At 40.0% G+C, this 21,876-nt stretch overlaps 1 protein-coding gene across 1 annotated transcript; it reads left to right on the forward strand.

The window, feature by feature from the left end:
- Positions 1–823: 823 nt before the first annotated feature.
- Positions 824–21,693, forward strand: dcn (decorin). The gene is made up of 8 exons (XM_040035430.1): positions 824–1,084; positions 9,292–9,512; positions 14,328–14,440; positions 15,550–15,763; positions 16,903–17,016; positions 17,268–17,361; positions 18,672–18,810; positions 20,242–21,693. Exons 2-8 carry the CDS (start codon positions 9,311–9,313, stop codon positions 20,440–20,442), a joined length of 1,077 nt encoding a protein of 358 aa, XP_039891364.1. The 5' UTR covers positions 824–1,084; positions 9,292–9,310; the 3' UTR covers positions 20,443–21,693.
- The last annotated feature ends 183 nt before the right edge of the window (positions 21,694–21,876 follow it).

The following is a 21,876-nucleotide window of genomic DNA, read 5'->3' on the forward strand; positions in this document are numbered from 1 at the left end:
CCACCACCTGGGACACAGTCGCTCCTGAAAGAGTGAAATAGTTCAATATCTACTGGTTGGATTTTGTACAGACATTTGGGTTTCGTTGCTAGATAAATGAAAGCTAATATGTCCTTTACCTCAGTCTTTCCCCATCCATAACCACAGCAATAGGTGGGCTGCTGTGGTAATATTTTAAAATAACACTATATGAGTTTCGGGGTATTTTTTTGTTTTTAATAAAAATATATTTTAAAAATTTAATTTTTTTTTCTCCAAGGACTAAGATTGGAGGGCTCCTCCTCTATTTTTGTCTGGTAAAGCCCAACACACCCTGATTCATGACGGCAGCCTAAACAAACCTCATTAAGATTTGGGCAATGGGGTTAAAAAGGAGAAAGAGGTTTGTGTGTGTGTGTGTGTGTGTGTGTGTGTGTGTGTGTGTGTGTGTGTGTGTGTGTGTGTGTGTGTGTGTGTGCGTGTGTGTGTGTGTGTTTGTTTGTTTTTCCTGGAGGTAGTCAGTGGAGTTTGAATGAGAATGAATGACAGAGCGTGAAAGAGAGAGAAAAAGAGTTTGTGTGCAGTGTTCTCTGCTGAGCTCCACAGACGACCTATCATTACCAGATGTCTCAGTAGTTTGCTTCCAGACGAATCCCTGCTCACCGCCTTTAATTCGACTCTGCCTCTTTCTCTTTCTATCTTCCCTTCTTTCTTCCTTTCTGTCTGCTCGCCCTCTTTTTCTCTCTCCTTTTTTTCCTTCTTCCCTTCTCCATTCCCAGCTGTTTTTGGAGCACACGAGCACGAAGGAAGTTCTCCACCAATTGTTTCGGTCCTGAGAGGAGCTCCGCAGTTGGACCCCTCCCCCTTTCTGTCTCACTCCCCTTTCCCTCCTGCTACTCTTTTCCTCTCTCACCCTCTCTCTCTCTCTCTCCCCTCCCCTTGTTGTGACAGAGCACACCTGCTTGATCTTGGCTGCATGCGCTCCGAGTCCAATTACCCCATAGGCCCTCTCAGCCACTTCACAGTCTCATCCCCTTGCTCGACTGGATTTTGGGAGTCAAGCTCATCTCAACCACTCTCTTTGCCTAGCTTCCACTGAGAACAGGTAGGTTAATCTTTTAACTCTGATAAAGGATGAAAATCTGAGGATGAATGAGTGATCTTAGCTCAAGAACAACGACTTAGGCTTGACTGTGAACAGATTTGTTTAGTTTGAGAATAGTTTTGAGATAACTCTTCAGATTTTTGTATCATTTAATGTCTTGCTTACACATATAGGGATGAATTAGGAACATCTCTTTGTCCATTACATAAAAGTGACATTATTTGCTGACGATGTTATTTTCTAAACATGTGTCTACATGTGAGGCAAAGTGGGTTTAAATGTGCCTCCTTTCATACTTAATTTTGCATCTGTGTGCATGTGTGTGTTGTATATATTCCAGATTTGTTGCCAAGCCTTGTTCCCACAGCACTCTTGGCTTTGTGATGAGACTTTAATCATTCCCAGTCCAATCTCCATACAGCTCTGAAAGCAGCAACTAGGGAAGGGGGTGTGGTAGTGCTGTTGATACCAGTACCTCGCTTGTCTGCCAAAAATGTATTATTTTTTCCCCGTATTTGATCTCCAAAGTATCCACCAGTGAGGACTGTGTGAAGTTCTCTCACTTTACAGTTTTAACTTGCATTTCTAATTTGTTGGTTTTTGTGGCAGCTGACCAGAGAAGTGTTTGGCCACTTATTTGTTGACTGTTTAGATGTAACCCATATGTCAGGGGATTATTCAAATGTGTTGTATTTTTACATGGCAATAGAATCAGATTTGCAATGCTTATGGAAGGATTTAAGAGAGGAAAAGGGAGAAAACTTGGGCTTTCTTTCTCCTTAACTTGTTTAATTCTTTTTGTCATTATTTGCTAACGTCAGTGGAAAAGATTCTGATTTGTTGCATTCATTTTTCCCTCTCCCTCTCTCTTTCTCTCTTTGTTTAGCTTTCTTTTTCTCTCTTTTTTTCCTTTCCCTGTGGCGTATTGGCCAGTCTACAAGTAAATGAGTGGAGAAAAAAAGTTGAAACGACAACAATGAGGATTTCTTTGTGTTTATTCAGCCCATTACTGCATGTCAAGATGTTGATTGGAAAGGTTGTTGCTGGTGCTTCTCACAGTTTCCATTTCAGTGACTCATTTCAGGCCATTTTAACCCCAATCCCTTATCTGTCTGCTCAGTGAGCCTGTTTCCTTTCAGTACATACCTCCTCTGTCCGCCGTGGCATTTGCAACTGTGTTTTCACAGAAGCAGAGCAGCGCCCAAATTGCTAGGGGCAACTTAAAGTGAGAAGAGGAGATGAAAAAGGAGGAGATGAAAAAAACCCTCTACCTGGCAACACACAGCACCATTAATCCTGTAATGGTACAGCTTCCTCTATCAAAGAGGTCTGAAGACTTCCCGGCAAGCCACCACACAACTCTGAGCTAACTCATTACATCCTTTCTTTGCCAGCAGGGAAAAAAAACTTAATAAGGCTCAGCTGCACTGAATGACACTGAATGGAATGGAGTAAAACTGGGGAAAACTTAGAAACAACACAGAAAGAAAAATGTCACTTAGAATAGAATCGAAGCCAAAAAGAGGCATACACATTGTGCTAAAATACACCCAGAGCAATAAAAGTACTCCTCCAGATCATAGTTTCTTGGGCTAAGCAGCTGTTTAATGTTTGAACCAGAAACCAGAAATACCAGATTTTAAACTAAAAGCTGGACGGCATTTTTTTCCATTTGGAATTCAATTGTTTGGGTCAAAAAAAGGAAAAGAACAATGGAACTTGAATGGACATCAGCCTTGAAGTATTTTCCCCCTGTGTGTGTTGGAATACCAGAAAGTTCCACATGTCAGTCCTTCTGGCCAAAGTTAAGGGGTCAGACAGAGAAAGAAAATACCAAAAGCTATGAGAGAAAGACTTGGGAAGGAAGGAAGAGAGCACAGAATGGGAGGAGGAGATGGAAAGAGAAGAAAGGTGGAGAAGGTTGGGCAGTTCGTCCACGTCTGTACAGCACAGACGTTTGATAATGGGACTGAGGCTGATGGCAGGTTGACAGCTCTTCACATGGAACAGCTGAAATGTGGTTTAACCACTCACTGGCTTTCTCATACTTTGATTCCAAACACCAGGCAAGGTTTTAAGACCCAAGAAGTTCTTTCAGTTATATTTTTTAGTCTGAAACTTTTAGTTTCTCTATGAAGAAACTACTTTGAATCATAGTGGTGAAAAACCCCTGGGTTTTTCTTGGAGCCTAAAACATCCCATCATGCAGATATACACGGAAGGAAAGACTGATTTGGCTTTACTCATATTAATTTTAGAGAACTCGTTGGCACTGACATTGTTTGTTGGCGGTGTCTGTGCATATTTTCAGATGTTCATGTTCTCCCTCACAAAATCCCCCCAAATATGTATCAGAAATTCGTTGACTGTAACGACCACTGACTTGTTGGGTAACTGCTGAATTAAAAGTTCTCAGTAATTTTATCATAGTCATCAATCAAACATATGTGTTTGTGCAATCATGTGGGAGGGGGAAACATATTCATTTGCTGATAGGTTAAAGGGGCCACATGTGTTTTAAATGTCCTGTGGCCTTGTAAATACCTTCCAGTGATTCATGGCCTGCAGACACTCTGCTAAGTCAGGAGCAGGCCTGTGGAGAGTTAAGAGGAGAGGAGCGAGGTAGCAGACAAGGGTCGAGAGTGGCAGTTAGCGTCTGCTTTATGGTGATTGGTTCATCATGGTTTGATTTGTTCAAATTAAAGCTCTGTGGTGTTTAAAGCTCGAATCTGTTTCTGTTCTGCTGTTGCACTTTGGTCGATCGAAAGTGACGAAGCATAGAAGGGAAAATTGCTTTACTCCCTCTTGCAGACTCCGTTTCCTGTCTGGGATTCATTAGTAATGCTGAGGCCAGTTTTGGGGGAGAGTGGAGGGAGGGAAGGGAGATGAGACAAAAGTTGAAGACAGGAGAACTGACAAGGATGCCACCGCCACAGGAAATGTCAAACCCTTCCCCCCCTTTTTTTCATCAGACATGGACTGATGAATCCCAGGTTTCAGATACGTAAGAAAATATTGTTGAATGGTAACCTTATCGATTAAAGCTTTTCACAGCTGCCCGAGCTTTTCACATTGCTATACCTAGTTTGATTCTTTGGCCAATGCTTTGAGAAGCCTTTAATGATCACTGGAAGGCCTTTCAAAGTCTTTGGAAGTCGTTAAACCATCAGTTAGTTAGTTAGTTAGTCTCAGTGCAGTAAAATACGACGATTAAAAATTGCTACTACACCAGTATCTTGATCCAAGTGTGTTTTAAATCTCACTATAAAGCCAAACATATTTCTCAAGTTAGGTTCCAATGACTGGCTATATATCACTTCTGCACATGCTAATCTTTGTTTTACTGATGATGACATTTTTTGCAGCCCTGTTTCTCAAACATGTGTTTGTTTTTAAAGTGCAAGTGTTTGCTTCATAGCTCAATAACAGGAAACCTTTTGTCTAGCAGCTTTTGCCAATTAGTTTCTGTCCACTTTTTGTCAACAAAGAATTTCTCATTGTCACCTTCTAAGCTGGCATACAGCCACACCATCAACAATATTCGTCATGTTCCTCGAATAAAGCCACTCTGACCTGAAAGATCAAACAGGGAGGTTTGGAAGTTTAATGCGGTTACTATTTGTTCACACGTTCATGTACGTTTAATTTGAAATGTAATTTAGAGATTTTACAAACATCAAATCACTGAAAAAATATATTAAAGTTGGGGTTTTTTGTTTTTATTTTAATAGAAATAAAAGATGTTTTCTGCATTTTAGGAACAAAATGATAAAATTTTCTAGTGTTATGTTTGTATCTCCAGCTTGGTGGTGTCCTCTGTAAAACTGGAAGTGATAAAGTGAATCACATTTATCCTGTAACAGAAAGCTGTATCTTCTTAGAGGGAATTAGAAATGCACACACTGGTGTGATCTGGGGTTTTGCAGGGTCAAGTCATGTTCCTGCATGCTGTTCAGGGCTGACAGCCCTTCGGGTTGTTTGAGAAGCCATATTTTAGATTTGCAGGCCAATCCTTCGGGGCCTGTAGATGCATCTGAGCAGACTGGTAATTAAGGAAGCAATGCCTGGGGTGCAGCAGGTTGAATTTTAACTTTTTCATTGTGTCTGTGGGTTTTTAGAGTAAACATTAATGCTTACAGAAAGACTTTGGGTGACCAAAATTTTTAGTTACTAGTTACTAGTTTATAAATTTCTACACCTCTTGATCCAAAAACGCCTAACTTAATAATGCTAATACCACTTAAAGTTTATTCTGCAGCTATGGTTCCAATTTCTTAGTTAACGTCCCAAACAACAATCTCTGTCTGAAAAGCTTTTAGTTTTATTTTTCTTGGGTTTGTTTCAAATAATTTTACTCTCATCATCAGCAACTCCTAAATCTGAATATAACTGAAGTAGTAAGCAGTAAGCTTTGTGTTTGCAGTATTGCTGCAGCGGTTAAAGGCTAACAGAGCTCAGTTTGAGATTGCTCTCATCTCGTTCTTCCTTTTGCATGTCTGGCTTCCATTAAAAGATGCTGAAGTGTTTATGGACACTGTCTGACAGATTGATGGCAGGGAAACTGAAATTCTGCACCAGTGAACATGTTCATGTATATCTAGTTGTGTGTTTTTGGCCAGAGGTCAAAGCAGACAGATAAGGTTCAGTAGTCCTTGGTTATGTGTGCCCATTTCTGTTCTGTTCTGTTTAATAAACCTGGTTTTGCTGATTAATTTGAGTTTTCAGCCTCTGAAATGTGCCAGATGTAAGGAGTTTGCAATATCAGTAGTTCACTGAAAAGATTGGCAAAGTGGCTTGAAATAGTTAAACTATAATGCTTTAGCAAATGAATTATCATGCAAAACAGGTCCATCCAATTTGACATAGATACTTTGTTATAGATACTGTGTCAACAGCACAACATGATGTTGGTTATAGTTATTTTGGTACCATATGATCTGGCATCCACTGGCTCACAATACTCATAATACTGGCCTACGAGTGCCTTACATCCCAAAATCCAACAAAATTAAAGAACACTGCATTCAGTTTTGTAGACGAGGTTTTTATTGGATTGAATTTTCTGCTTTGATTAGATATGAGAGCCTAACACAGCCAAGATTACGCAGCCCTTGGAAGACTGGAACAACTTGTCCTCTGGATCAGATGTTTGCTGAGACCAGAGCTTTTTCATTCAACACATTCAAGTAAAACAAATGCAACATGTTTTTAAAGCACAGAAAGTTGAATCTGGACATCAAACACATGATCATGTGACACAATTCCAGTTTCTCATTTCCAACCTATAGAATCAGCTGCTTTGTTTTGGGGGGGTTTCTGGTTTTTGCACTTCATAGCAAAACAAGGAAAGTTAAGAGGCAGAAACGAACCTATCGAACTTGATTCCCCTCTGAATGGATGTGATTTCAAGCTTGGTCACACTGTATGAAAGCACTGTAACCGCTGGACTGAAGCTGTACAGTGTGTCAAATCGGTGGCTGTTTTGTGGACAGAGACTATAATTACTGCTCATGTTGAGAGTCACTTTGAGCCGTGATCCCCATGACCCAACACAACCTTAACCAGGATTTGCACTACGTCAGCACTCACTTTCACTCCCATTCTCACAAACACGCTCTAAAAAGCTTACAAAATAGTTTAAGCAACAAATCTAGTATTTTCATTGTGACATGCCTAATAATAGAATAGAAAAAGTACTACAGTACAAAAAAACAACACAGGCACCTGTGTTAACACACATTAAAACAAACTTTTTGTTTCATCCACACTTGAGAAGACCTTAACATGAACCCAGTCACACAAAAAAACCCCAATAAAATAAACATATGGGCCACTAACATCCTATGTGTGCTCAGAGGCCATATAAGCAACCTCGGAGTCGCTTTTAACCCTGGCCAGCTGATGGTTTTTGTTAAGTTTCATCATCCTGGTCATGATGCTCAGGTCAAGGTCGGCTGCAGACCAGCAGCTCCAAAATTGTTTGTTAGCAGCTGTGGCTCAAAAGCGCCCTTCAATTATTGTGGCACCACGAGGGAAGGAGGAACGTTTGGCTTTAAGGTTGACAAGCAGATTGCTGGGTCTTTGAGACTCTGCATGCATGTGTGTGTGTGTGTGTGTGTGTGTGTGTGTGTGTGTGTGTGTGTGTGTGTGTGTGTGTGTGTGTGTGTGTGTGTGTGTGTGTGGTTATCTTTAGAAATAGAAAAAAAAGGAAGTAGGATTCTCCCAGCGACTCCACTTGTACTGTAGATATAGACCCATACAGAAGATGAAGTGTTCGACAAGCAAACGCTCATTAAATATGATATACAGCTGCAGCCATGAAATTTCTTGTCATGCATCTTCTTTGAATTACTGTAAAAACGCAAGCAGCTGTTAGCTAAAATGGTTATTAAAAAAAAGAAACAGGTGCATAAAATATGAAACATGCTTAATGAAAAGGTAAAAATTAATGGAAAATGAGCCTGTAGAGGTAATCCAGGACTTCTTTGATGCTACATACTGGAACCAGAGTACTTGGTTCACCTCATGGACAGGACATTAACAGTTTTGCTGGCAGAATCACAGAACACATTAAATTTTGTGACCACACTATCTCCCCAAAAAGGATTTCATGTTGATTTATGAACAATCCTTTGGTCATTGAAAGAAATGCTTAATGAAAAGATGAAGTCTTCATGTCTAGGGATAGGGTGGAGCTGAAGGTTAAGTTGAAAATGTAAGAGCTCATAGAGGAGGAAATTCAGAAACTCTGCCAAAGCACAACAGACAGCCGACCAGTGGGCAGGCTGGAGAAAGCATATGTCTTGGCCCACTTGATGCTGCTCATGAAAACATCTCTTGACCCTCTGTAGTTTGCATATAGACCAAATCTGGGAATGGATCATGCAGACATCTGCAGTATGTGCTGCAGAAAGCATACTCCCATCTAGATAGCAACAGGATCACCTTCTTTGATTTTCCAAGTGAATTTATCATGAGAAGATACAGGAAATGTCAGTAGACTATCTCAGCGGTCCCCAACCTTTTTTGCACCACGGACCGGTTTATGCCCGACATTATTTTCACGGACCGGCCTTTAAGGTGTCGCGGATAAATACAACAAAATAAAACTAGTACCGGTACCGAAAAAAAGAAGATTTATTCATAACACACGTGAAAAGACCCAGGAAAACTGAGTTAACGATAAAAACGATAACAAAATAAAGCTGAAAACCAATAAAAAACCCTGAAAAAAATACATTTCACACCTGAGCCTCAACTCTCGCGGCCCGGTACCAAACGACTCATGGACCGGTACCGATCCGAGGCCCGGGGGTTGAGGACCGCTGGACTATCTGACAGCCAGGACTCTGTGTGAGTTTGGGTAGTGCTCTGTCTGAATTGGTGATACAGTATGAAAGAGACTATATTGTCTCCTGTTCCTGTTCACCTTATACACCTCATAATTTCAGCAAAGTTTGCAATACAACCTACAGAAATACTGACAATTCTGCAGTGGTTTGCTGTATTGGTGATACAGGAGGAGAAGCATGGAGCACTACTGGATGTTTTTTCTAGAGTGGACTGGGAGGTATCATCGTGTGAATATGAAAGGCTACGTGGGCCATGTTTATGCTGGGATAGGATGTTGATGTGGTGTAGGTGTTAAAGTACCCAGGGATCCACATGGATTACACAAAGGCTCTATGTAAGAAGGGGATAAGTGGATGATTTTCTCTTACAGACTGAAACTTAGGTGCCAAAAGGACAGATAAAGGAAATCTTTCATTTCATTTCATTTGTATTGTATATCTCATTCTATAAATGTTTAAATGTTAAGCCTTCTCTAGTTCCAGCAGTAACAGTAGAAATGCAAACTTGACCATGGTCACAATAAGGCTGACACGTGGATTGTAACAATGTAAAAAAAATATTTATAAAAATATGAAAATGAAAATATATTATTTTATATGATTGTTATTTTTAACAGTATCTGTAAGGGAACCCTCAGTCGGATGACCCTCACTAATCTCTTTAAACTAAAGGTGTTTTTACTTCTACATTTCTTATTCTTTTTCTTATAAACTGCATTCTTTTGTCTGCTTTTGACTTATTGCAGCATTCAACAGCATCCAATTCAACAGAATTTGGTATTTTCTAAACTTATTTTCTAAACTAAAAGACTATATTCAAAGTGTATCCACCCAAAACCTTCTGTGTCATTTCAGGCTCCCTACTATCAGCACCATGAGGTCTGCCTGTCTCTCTCTGCTCCTGGTCACCGCCTGCTGGGCTCTGCCCTTTCGCCAGTCTGGCTTCTTAGACTTCATGATGGATGAGGGGTCAGGGGACCCTGTTACTCAGTCCCCATTGCCCCCCGTGATTGGAGGCCCTAAATGCCCCTTCAGATGCCAGTGCCACTTGCGTGTGATCCAGTGCTCTGACCTTGGTAAGGCAATACACTTCCCAGTGGTGGTTTATATGGTTGTGTAGACTTGTTTTCTAGCACTGATTAAACAATATGAGAATTATCCATGGTTAAAGTCCAAAATCTGCAAGTTTCAGTATATATAGACAAACAGAACTCCATCACCTGTAAAGATATGCTTTGCATGTTTCTTTTGGATTTGCTTGAGCACAGCTAACATCTATTTTAGGGCCTAATTCCTAAACATTTGTGAAAAGAAATGTTTTCTTCATTCAGTCCTTCATTTGCAGTCCTGTTCTAGACTCAAAATGCCTGAGCTTGTTCCACTGTACCATTCATGCCATTACATTTTTTAACTCTTTTCCTCCTCAGACACCTACTAGGGGTAACCATAGCTTCTCTTTTCTGTCATATTTCAGGCCTGCTTCCTAAAAAAAGATTGGGTGTGCATCAGGTAGTGATGGTTATTTCTCCCTGTACAGTTCACTAGTGCTACCCTATTAGTTGCCAAACCACATCTTAATTTATATATAGAGGTGTGAAAACTCATCATTAAGGGTACTGGAGAGATCACCAAATGTTCTTTATGGGGGAAGGAGTTAAGAGCCTGAAAGAAGTCACTTGCTTTCCTCGCTCCGCCCAAACCCAAAGGGTCATTGGAAGGGTGTATTGTGTTACTCATTCTTGCACAGTCCTCCAGAGAACTTGTTTTGATACATTAACTGCTTCCAGATGCTGCAAGTCTTATTTCATTTCTTGTAACAACAAGATTATCTTCTTTTTCTGGATAACAGCTTTTCTTTAATTGCAGCAGAGATTAAAGGTTAACCTGGACTTCATAAATATATTCTAGTACCTTAAATTAACCAAAAAGTGCTTCTATACGTTTACATGGTTTATTTACCAAGGTTAGAACTACTATTAGTTGGGTCTTTCATTCATCACACTCACAACAATTTACTCAATAGTCATCTTCTTTGTTTGGACCTCATCTGCCATGTTTGTCTAATCTCATGTATGGCATACACAAAAGGTTCAGTCATCTTTCAGAATCCAACACACAAAAGTCCCTGACCTCATTTATATTTGGTTATTATGTAAAAGTGCTTGACTAGGCAGTTCGGTTTGACAATTCTTTGGCCCTGTTTTTGTTTGGAAAGTATGAGCTTCAAGAAGGAGGAGGACAGGGAGGAGTGTCACTAATGGAGGATACTAGGATGAGGAGTAGAAAGACATCGCATAAACAAACAGAAGATGTTTCAGATTCTGGAAAAGAAGCATAAGGAGACGGGCAAACAAATACGAGCAGGCGACTCAAACGGTTAAGGGACAGACAGGCAGTCACAAACACAGACGGTCAGAGAGACCAGTTCCATTATGTCATTACTCCAAGAGGGGCCGTGAGCAGCAGCACTTTCCCCAAAGATGCAACTCTAGTCTCCACTCTTGCATCAGCACTATTTTCCAGATCCCCCATCTGCTCCGCAGATCTGCTGGCACATCCACAATAGACATTCAAATGCTCAGATACACACACACACACACAGGAATAAACATTACATGTGTTTGGACACACACAAGTCTGGCCATAAAATGTCTGAAAGAACTCAGAGATTTGGATTTTTCTCAGTGAGGCTGATTGCTGCTGGCACGATGACAGTTAAAACATTCAGGGGGAAAACCGGTGTAAGGGTCAAAAGTTGCGATTATATCTGTGAGAAAGAGGTTTTGCTGACAGGCTGCAGAACAGCTTTTCTTTTTCCATTACAAGTAATAAAATGGCGCAATCCCCCATTAAACCTGTAAAGCTAATTGTTTTTTAAAAATATATGACGGTATAAAGTGAGCAACTTGAGCATCACACCCTTCTGAACAACCCAAAAAAGTCCCAAACTTCCCAAGAGCCATTTGGTTCTGTGACAACTCATCCTTCCCAGACACAGTTCCAGAAAACGACAGGAAATTTCATAAATAGTGTCATTAATTCTTTGTAAGGCTCCAAATTAGTCCAGTCTACTCCAAAGCAATCATGCACTTGAGATTGTAATCACTCTGATATAAAACTGAGTGATTAGTGAAGTGAGGACAAGACTCGAAGCCCAGTTTTTTCTTGCTCATTTCCCGATTGCTAACAGATGAAAACCAAGAAATGAAACATTCAGTTAATTTATGCTGTAATTTTAAACATTTTTTAACATTAGACTTTTGCTATTGTGTAATGAGGCGTTTTTCTTTCAAGCTTTGCTTTCGCAGTACATTTGACAGCTTGGCTACAGTTCATTAACCACATGAGGTTAACTTAAAGTCTCCAGTCACACAGGCTTAGAGAACGATCAGAGACCCTCCGGTAACCACCTGCTTCTAGGGGAAAATGTTTATTCCCAAGCTAGTTGACCAAAACTTCCTTGTTTTGGTCGCTAGCGTATTGGTGCTCTCATAGTATGAATGGAGGTAATAAAGTTGCCTACTGGCCAGCTACTGTCCAAGCTGTAGTGAAACTGTGAAAACTAACCAGAAATGAAGACTGTTTGCCTTCAAAGTTAAAGCTGCAACTTTTGAAATGTTTTGGCTGCAATGCCGGGGCTCAGATTTTATTTTTAAGGCAGCTAGGCAGCGAGTATTTGCAGACCAACATGAAAAACTACAGAAAACCACGCCAACTCATTTCACCCACGAGAAAGCCAGCAACCTTCAGGAATCACTACTAACCAGTCCGGGGATACAGATTTGTCCCTAGCAACCAGTGATTGTATCACATACAGGGCAGACAGCTCTCCAACAAAGCGTGCATGACATCACATGGAGAACATTAATTAAGCCAAACTTCGTGTCCAGAAAACAACGCATTTGTTGGGCCTTATGGAGTTCATACTCAGGTCATTTATGGCTCAACTACTTTGAATCACATCAGATTGCATGATTATTGCACAACGCCCTTTATCTTGAATGTTTTTGAGTTTCTTGCGAGATTTTTTTTTCCACACATGAGAGGTCAAATCATTATTCACACTCAAATAGAAAACATTTCTTTTTAGCCAAGTTTTAAGTTAAATGTTTTGAAGGGGTGGTTTTTAATTAATTTGACACTCTTATTATAAAAAATGAATCTGCAGATGAAACATGCCGTCATAAAACCATGTATTTTGTTGGATAGTCAGCACCACATGTTCCACCCATTTTTCTTCTAAACCTCCGGTTACATGGAGTACTTATTAAGCTGTATTTGTCACCAGATAGTTGAGTGTAAATTGTAATAAATAGTATCTAGCTGAGGCAGATGACAGATGTTGGAAACTAGGTTAAGGCCATATTTTTCAGCAGTTGTCATTTGCCTGACATATTAATATATATGGCGTATTTTTTGCTTCTATTAGAAACCACAAACACATCCTTTTGAAAGTTTTTCCAGCTGGCTTTCTACAAAATTGTTGCTTTTACAATAGATGCATCAAAAAATGAGTTTTAGGCCCGTGGAAGCAGGGATATTTTGACTTTTTAGAAAAGAATAATAAAAGGTGTGTGTGTGTAAGACTAGAGCTATACAGTGCAGTGATGTAATGATGACCACAAACTGCTGTGTTAATGTGTCATGCACTGCCAAGTTGGAAAAGCTGACAGAAAAACAAACCAGCAGGAAATAATGTTTGGGTGAGCCAAACAGAAGTAGTCACAAGTTATTGAGCCAAAATGTGTCAAGACAAGTGGAGAAACAGAGTGTAACCTTTTTTGTTAAACAGTTTATTCTACGCCTCTTCCTCTCAAATGTAAACTGCCCATTAGGAATCTCGCCGTATGTTTTTTTGTATCACCACAGAAGCATAAAAATCTCCTAGATGTCTTCATTCAACTTTTTTGAAAACTGTCTTTCACATCAGATGCCTTTTTTTTTAATTTGCTCATGATGTGCCGCGCTAAAGTCCAAGCAAAAGGATTTCATGTGACCTCAGTGTCCAGGTATGCAGTTGCATTAATGCCAAAGGAAATTTGTTTCAAGGTCCATTTCCACCATGTGTGCCTCGCAGCACATCAAATAGTTTTTCTGTCCCTTTGGAATGTCTGTTCTTAAGATCTTAAAGTCAAAGCACCATCCTGTACTGTTAGATATTCCCAAGCCAGTATGCAACAGACATCATGGAGAGGCTTTATTCAGTAACACTGCAAGGCAGACAAACACACAACAGTTATCACATGTGGATTTGTAAGTTTAAAGGAACTAAAAATGAAATGTGTGAAATTGTGAAAAATTAGTTTTTCTTGGCTGTTCAAATTAAAAACAAATCATCAAATCAGCTACACCTGTTTTTGTTTATTGCTTTGAAAAATCGAAATCATCGATTCATCCACACTATCAAAAAAAACTGAGTGATGCTCAAAAAAACATGTTTTTCAGTATCAATCTGATTATTTTTATGGGATGGTTTAAAAATCCACACATGTTACCTGACAAAAAAAAAATCCTCCTTCCCAGGATGAAGACCAGTAACTCAAAACATCGAATTCAAACATCTGCGTCCAAACTGTCTTTCCTGCAGCTCATGCTGAGCACACATTGCCTCTGGCAACAGCACAAAGTTCCACAAATACACACTACACATTTTCACACAGTCGGACAAAGGCGGACAGAAACCAGGGAAGAATAGCGGGTAACCGTTTTGTATCCATTTCCTCTTGGGGTCAGAGTGTGGTTAACCTCTCAGCACCTGAACCACCACTGTCACCGCCTTACTTCAAACTCCACCATCCATCATTCTGATAGGTTTATTGCACTTGTATGCTGCTGACTGTCATAACCACACATGCAGTTAATCAGGTTCTTATTGAAATCGCCTCCCTTAGGCCTGAAGGCTGTCCCTGAGGATATTCCAGATGACACCACCCTGCTGGACCTGCAGAACAACAAGATCACTGAGATCAAGGAAAATGACTTCAAGAACCTTAAAGGACTACACGTAAGAGATCATTCGCTTTCACAGGGTTGCGTGCCCATGAACCATTTGTTATTCCCAACATTATATAATGTCTGAAGTTATGTAACTATAAAACTCACCACAGCTGTCTTTCAACATAAAACTTGATTATCCACACTGGGAAACATCTTGTCCATCCATCCATCCATTTGCTTCCGCTTATCCTTTTCAGGGGCGCTGGAGCCTATCCCAGCTGTCATAGGGCGAGAGGCGGGGTGCACCCTGGACAGGTCGTCAGTCTGTCGCAGGGCTAACACACAGAGACAGACAACCATTCGCACTCACGTTCACTCCCGCATTCATACCTATGGGCAATTTGGATTAATCAATTAACCTAACCCCACAAATTGCATGTCTTTGGACGGTGGGAGGAAGCCGGAGTCTTGCATTAAATCAATTTTTTGATGTTGGATAGATCCCTCCATAAAGCACCACCTCCATTTCCCTATACAAATAGTAAATACCACGACTGCCCCTCTCACAGTCCCCCAGTCCATGGAAAGTATTATCCCTATAGGCCTCACAGCCTTACACCTCTGAACTCTCGTAGCTTTCCTTCTCGCAATAAATGCCTCAGTCTGACAGCCAGAGCTGTTTCCAATGTAATGTAACTGGCCTCACAAGGGGATTGGTCCACATACCACATATTGCTTCATGTCTGCTCCAAGAGAGGGCAACAGCAGGAGTGAGATTCCTCTGAAAATGCATTAGTAATAACACCCACCACCACAACATCTGCTGGGTTCAAAATATCTTTTGTTTTTGTTGCGGTTTTATTCGGAAAGTACGATTTCTTTCACAGTCCTATGGTGCATATAGCCATGAAACTTTCTCAGTGGAAAAACTAGAAGCCACCAAGGTGTAAAGTTTCAAATAAATGTTCAAATTCCATATAAATAAATATCAAACAGTGATCTGGATGTGAAACGCTGCTGCTGTATTTTCTAGACTGAAATGTTGCTGTTAATGCCTTGAACTCATCATTTCATGCATTTTTAATTAACTTTAACACTGTTATAGACACTAGACAGCAATAAAAACATTTTACAGTCAAGAATATCATATTATTTCCCTTGTATTCCCTCTTACAGGCTCTGATCCTCGTGAACAACAAACTCACTATCATCCACCCCAAGGCCTTCAGCCCTCTGACCAAGCTGCAGCGCCTGTACCTGTCAAAGAACTTGCTAAAGGAAATGCCGGCTAACATGCCAAAGAGCCTGCAGGAGCTTCGCATCCATGAGAATGAGATCACCAAGATTAAAAAGGCCTCTTTCCAGGGCATGTCCCATGTCATCGTCATGGGTATAAAAATTTACTGATATAGTTACTACATTATATTTATAGATATTCTTTTGCTCTTCCCTCAAGTAATTACATACAGAGGAATAGCTAGCAGGTCTGATTTTCATTTGAAAAGAAGCAAACTTGCTCATGTAAACACACCCAGTATGCAGCTGGTGGCTTGACGGCCCCTGGGAAGGTTGATTTAATGTTTTGTGTGTGACCTTAAAATACAACCCCCACTTCTTTTGCTGAAATGTACAGTTTACAAATCAAATGTGCATATTTGGGCAATGAGCTGTACTGCTGTTTATCCATCTAGATTGTTTTGCTATGAATTGATCCAAATTTTGGAGCTAGTGTCTCCATTCTTCTGAATATTCTCTGCAGAAGGATCTGTGCTTTTCCCTTGGCTCGGTTCTAATGTTAGCTGATTGCACGCTTGTGCAAATTTCATACATGAAATCGCAAAGTTGTTCAGCATAGTGAATCCTACAAGCAAGATAAGGCAGCGGCCCTACCATCATATAAATGTAACAAAACTCCCTGCGTTCTCCTAAAATACCAACACATCTTCCCAATTTGGTGTGACTCTTTCCCAATCATATATGTAGAAAATGATGAGCTTACAGTTTTTATAGCTTAGAATTTGGTGTTTAGGTTCAATTATCAATTCTTCTGCTGTAATAATACAATATCAAACTTAAGTTGTTTGATTAAAATGTACTGGAACACGAAAAGGCAGGAGTTGTTTATCTTCACTATATTTGCAAGATTAAAGAGGTTTTCACTACTGAAATCTCCAAATCTGGGCAACTAACACCAAAACTTGCTGTGAATTGTCCCATTAATTTCCTCCTCCCTTTGATAACTCATATCTAACTCTTAAAATTCCCTGTCCCACAAATAAAGTATCAGTGTGTCACTGATTAAACTAAAGCCAGCGTGTGGATTCAATCAGCTGAAATACAGTGAAAGTGGTATGAGAATGATGCTCCGTGACAAACCAGGAAATCTGGCATGGAGAAAGATGACTGTGCAAACAGAACTATTTCATAAGTCAGCCCTTGTTGTTCCCGTAACACATCCAGGGAGGAACTAATTTGGGATCCATTTCTCTTTTTTCGTCATGTGTCCTCAATTCCATCTTTTTTTTTCAGAGCTTGGATCCAATCCTCTGAAAACTGCAGGAATTGAGGCCGGTGCTTTTGCTGACCTGAAAAGGGTGTCTTACATTCGCATTGCAGACACTAACATCACAGAGGTCCCCAAAGGTATTGCTCTCATCTATTACCACAAATAACTCCTAAAAGAAGATTTGTGCATGCGACTGGGTTTTAGTTTACAGTGAAACACTTGGTTTAGTGTAAAAAGAAAAGAAAGAAGGAATACTGCATATTCCTAGACTAGAAATATCCTCTTCTTGCTTTTGTTCTGTCACAGAAGATTGAAGAAGTCATAGAAGTTGCTACCTCTTAATACCACTTGGTTTTTGATGTGCATCTATTGTCTTGTGGGTTCACAGGTCTGCCCAACTCTCTCTCTGAGCTTCACCTGGATGGAAACAAAATCACCAAGCTGACAGCTGATAGGCTCAAAGGCCTAAATAACCTGGCAAAGTAATATGCATATGTTTATCATTTTAAACTGTGATTTCCTTTGCATTTTGAGCTTTAAAGTGAGTGCAGGTGGGACCACTTCTTCAATGCAGTATTAACCACTTGCAACTACATGGCTGTGAGTAGTTGTAGTAGTTGTAGATTTAATGCCTTATGCTTAGAAAAAAGGAGAAAAACTTGACTATCCAGAGTCCTGAATTTAAAAAAAAAAATGCAGATGCCCAAATGGATTTAAGAGTAGAGCACTGGCACATATTTACGTGTAAGAGGGAAAAAGTTTATTATGGGGTTTGTAATTGAATGATAATTAAGCTGAGGGTGCCTGCAGTCGCTTGCAGACAGGCTGGAGTGCAGTCAGAAGGGAGCCGAGTGAGTGGGGCACTCACTCTCCTATGGTTTGGAGTTGGTTGAGTTTTGCAGAGCTAGGTTTTTCTGCAGTACATAAAGAATAACAGTCTGGGGAGGTTCACTGGAGACTGAAGTAAGCCTCTTAAGACACGCACTTTTTTCCATTAATCCTAGGTCATCTGAATTTGTCAGCTTCAGGTCTGAATGTGCACATTTTGTCACATTTCTCACATTTCTCTGCAGTCACTTTTGCATCATTGCCGCTCCCTTTAGGCAGCTTTTTTCTGATTGGTTGCCACTCAAAAAGGTTTGGACAGCTGGTGGGCGTGGCTCCTTGAGTGCAGCTCTATTCCTGACATGAGTACTACATCAAGAATATCTGCTATCCCTGATATCATACAGAGCTACCAGACATTTGTACAGCAGGCTGAAGTCTAAGCTTGTGGCTCATAATTTATGATACTGTACCTTTCTGAATGAGTTACCTTTTTGAATTGTGTTTCCACTCTTTGGTTTGGCTTGTTGACCTGGAAAACTAGCTGCAGTGTTACTGTTTAAGCAATTTTCTGTCTGGAAAACCCTAAAGCCTAAACAGTGGTTTCTGGATAATCAAAATAAATGGTTTGCTCATAAATTTGACTAGAACGTGTTTATAAGATCACTGCTCAGATTATGCCAGGGATGGCATACCAAACCAGAACAAAGAACACTTTGATGCAGAAGTTGGGGGAAGAGGAGCATAAGATGCTTTTTGTTTTCCATTCTCTCATAATGAAGTAATTGAGTGGGAGATTCTGGGCTCTGCAGCAGGTGTGGATATTTTCCTGCATGCGCATTTCCTCTGGTAAATCTCTCTCACTTCCTTTCAGCTCATTTTATTAGCTATTGAGGACTTTGGAGTGAATGTCACTGGCTTAGTTTGCAATGTACTACTTTTTTCTACTTCCTGATTTTTCTTGCAGGCTGGGTCTGAGCTACAATCAGATCAGCTCTGTGGAAAACGGCACATTGGCTAACACACCCCACCTGCGAGAGCTGCACCTTGACAACAATGCTCTGACCAGCGTTCCTCCTGGCCTGCCCGACCATAAGTACATCCAGGTACATACTCATCTGATTAACGTTAGGATTATGGCACTTTTCCAGTTTTCAATACACATCTTAATCAAAGGAGCGTTGTTATTGCAACCACTTATTTCCAGCACTGTAGTTATGTTTCTCATTCTCTTATGGTTTGATCACACACAGCTCCTTTTCTCTGATGTAAACCATGCTGAAAAAGTTTACTTTGCTGCGTTTTTTCATTTGGGTTGTTTAGGTTAACAATGCTCGATTACAAGTCAGCCAAGGCTTTCATAACTCAAGTCATATGGATTCATTTTTTGTTTGTTTATTGACTGTTGGTAGCTTACACTGATACAATCTGATCTGGAAAGTAGGGGGAAAGTAGACGGGCCATTTAACGTTTAGTTTGGCACTTTGATATCTCAAATGTGGAACTACTGCTTCAATCTTATCTCAGAAGGCTCCTTCATTTAAGGTAATTCCCTGAATTTCTCAATAGATCAAAAAATATTAGATTACAAACTACCTTTTTCTGTGAATGTTGTCAAGAGCAAACATCCCAGACTTTTGGAAGAAATGAACCAGATTGTTGATATAACTTTCAAATTTGGAAACTATGCACAGTCTGCACAAATCCTTTACTTCCAGCACAGATTGGGACACTTCCATTCTCTGAGTCAAAAAGGATATTGTGTGATTCATCTGCAATTCCTGTTCCTGGACATCCCACGCAAGTCTGTGGAAAGCCCAAAGTGGCATGGTAATAATTAAATGACGATCAGATACAGTATGAGAAGGAGAAACTTGCAGAGGCAGCAGCAACTGTAAGCATGCTGGAGCACATTAAATAGCACACCCTCTATGAGATTTACCAATAGAATGAGCAGAAATGTATCAGCCGATGGGGACTGATAGAAGTTGCATAACAGAAGGTTTTATTGCAACTGTAAGAATATCTACACTGCAATATTTAGGGTGTTTTTTACATAAAAAAAACAAAGAAAGGTGGACAACAATATTGTTTTTAGTGAAACCAGATGTTTAGAAAAGGTGCCACATACAAAGAAATTATTTATAGAAGTCTCTTTCATGCTTTTTGTTCTGTCTTTTGACTTTTCCATTGTATATGATGACATATTTAGCAGGGTGACTCTGAAGTCTGTAATTAACATTATAATGTTATGCCACTTTCCCGCCTTTGCTCCTAGAGCCTAGCAGCTTTGTCATTTTCCTGAGTTCTCCATATTTTTCACACACCACTTGATTAGCATGTATGCAGTCCTTTTCTCCACTGTTTTTAGTTAAACATTCTGAAGAGAGAAGGAAAAACAGCCTGGCTTGGTTGTTGCTATCATTCATTTTGAGACATATTATTTTCCTCTTAATCTGCTTTATTCTGGAAAAGCCAAATTATTGCCATGCACGTTCGGTGACCGAATGTTGTTATTATTTTAATCCCTGCTCTAGGTGGTCTACCTTCATGCCAACAAGATTGCTGCTGTGGGAACAGAGGACTTCTGTCCTCCCGGCTTCAACACCAAGAAGGCCATGTACTCTGGCATCAGCCTGTTCAGCAACCCCGTGCCTTACTGGGAAGTTCAGCCAGTCACCTTCCGCTGTGTCTTTGACCGCTCCGCTATCCAGCTCGGCAACTACAGGAAGAAGTAGAGCGTCCTACGTGCCACTGCAAGGAAGTGTGTGTTTGTAAATGAGTGTGTGAGAGTTTTGTATGTGTGAGTGTTTGACAACAGCCCCACAACACTGACTCCCTACCAACACTGCCTTTCCACAAATGATGATACAGTTAATTCGCATACTCATTTCAAAACTCTGTGGACCTCAAACACAACATATCAGATTCAATATTCAGCTTCAAGGTTTGTGCAACGATAGTACCCACAGCTTACTGCAAATACTAGCACACTACGGTGACGCTTTCGTGCACAGGGCACATCATTCACGGGACCAGTTACACAAGCATTAATATTGCATATATGTTCACATAAGTGCTGTAACATATTAATGTGTATAATATGTGCAATTTATTCAGTGGACAACAAATTAAAAGATGAACCCAAACCAAAAAAAACACCCAACAACAACAAAAAAATCTCACTCAGTGGAAATCTCAATTTAATCGCCTTTTAGACCTGTAGCATTGTATGAATTAGCTGGCCTGTAGAGCAGGCAGCAATGGGTTAACTTGTGTTTTACCCTTTAACAACCGGTATACTAGAATGTAGTAGATATTGCCTGTGTACTAGGAATAGACTTCAAAGTGTAATATTACCAAGCTGCATTTCAAGAACACAGAGTGTCTATTTGAATTGTTCTCAATCCAAGTAGAGATAAAAGCAGCAGTGATTTCATTTGCTTTGTGATATCTTGTGCTTCCTTCCATGTTGTTTTAGCTCTGGATCTTTTTATATATTTTCTCCATCACATTCCATCTCCTGTTCTGTTCCAAGTGTGTGCTTCCCATAAAACAAGGTGAAAATAGCTTGTTAAATGTAGAATAAATCATATATGTTTTAAACAGAAGCCATGCCCAAAGATTTATATGCATGCTCTTAATTTTTCCTTTCAACTTGAACCTGATGCTTTCTTTATTGTCGTGTTAATGCGTGTATGTATCTACTTCATGTTTACCTTCCCTTTATTTTTATTTTTTATTCTTTTTGTTGGAAGTTGGAGGGTCTATGTAGACTGACATGCCAGCAGCAACCATATTGGTGTGAATGTTGTATGTATAGATGCTGTATATAAATGCTGTATAAAAACCTCTCATTGCTTAAATGCACAAGCACTTACCATAGCTCAGACTTAATATATCAGCAACAAACGTGTTCCTCTTTTTTTCGGAGCAGGGGCTCCAGCTAAGTTGTCATGAACAAAATAAAAATACTAGTGGAAACAGTAGCAGTTTTTAATGGTTACAATGACCAGAATTAGCATTATTATCTTTGGTGTGAATGGAGAGTTAGCTCCAAGGTCACTGGATAGCACAAATGATCAAGCGAACGTACTAAACATGAGAAATCTTCACTTACATAGAACATAAATTCACATCAAATTCGAATGCTAACAGGAGGCATGTCATTG

The sequence above is a fragment of the Simochromis diagramma genome, unplaced genomic scaffold (assembly GCF_900408965.1).
Source record: "Simochromis diagramma unplaced genomic scaffold, fSimDia1.1 OVJJ01000816.1, whole genome shotgun sequence".
Taxonomy (NCBI): Eukaryota; Metazoa; Chordata; class Actinopteri; order Cichliformes; family Cichlidae; genus Simochromis; species Simochromis diagramma.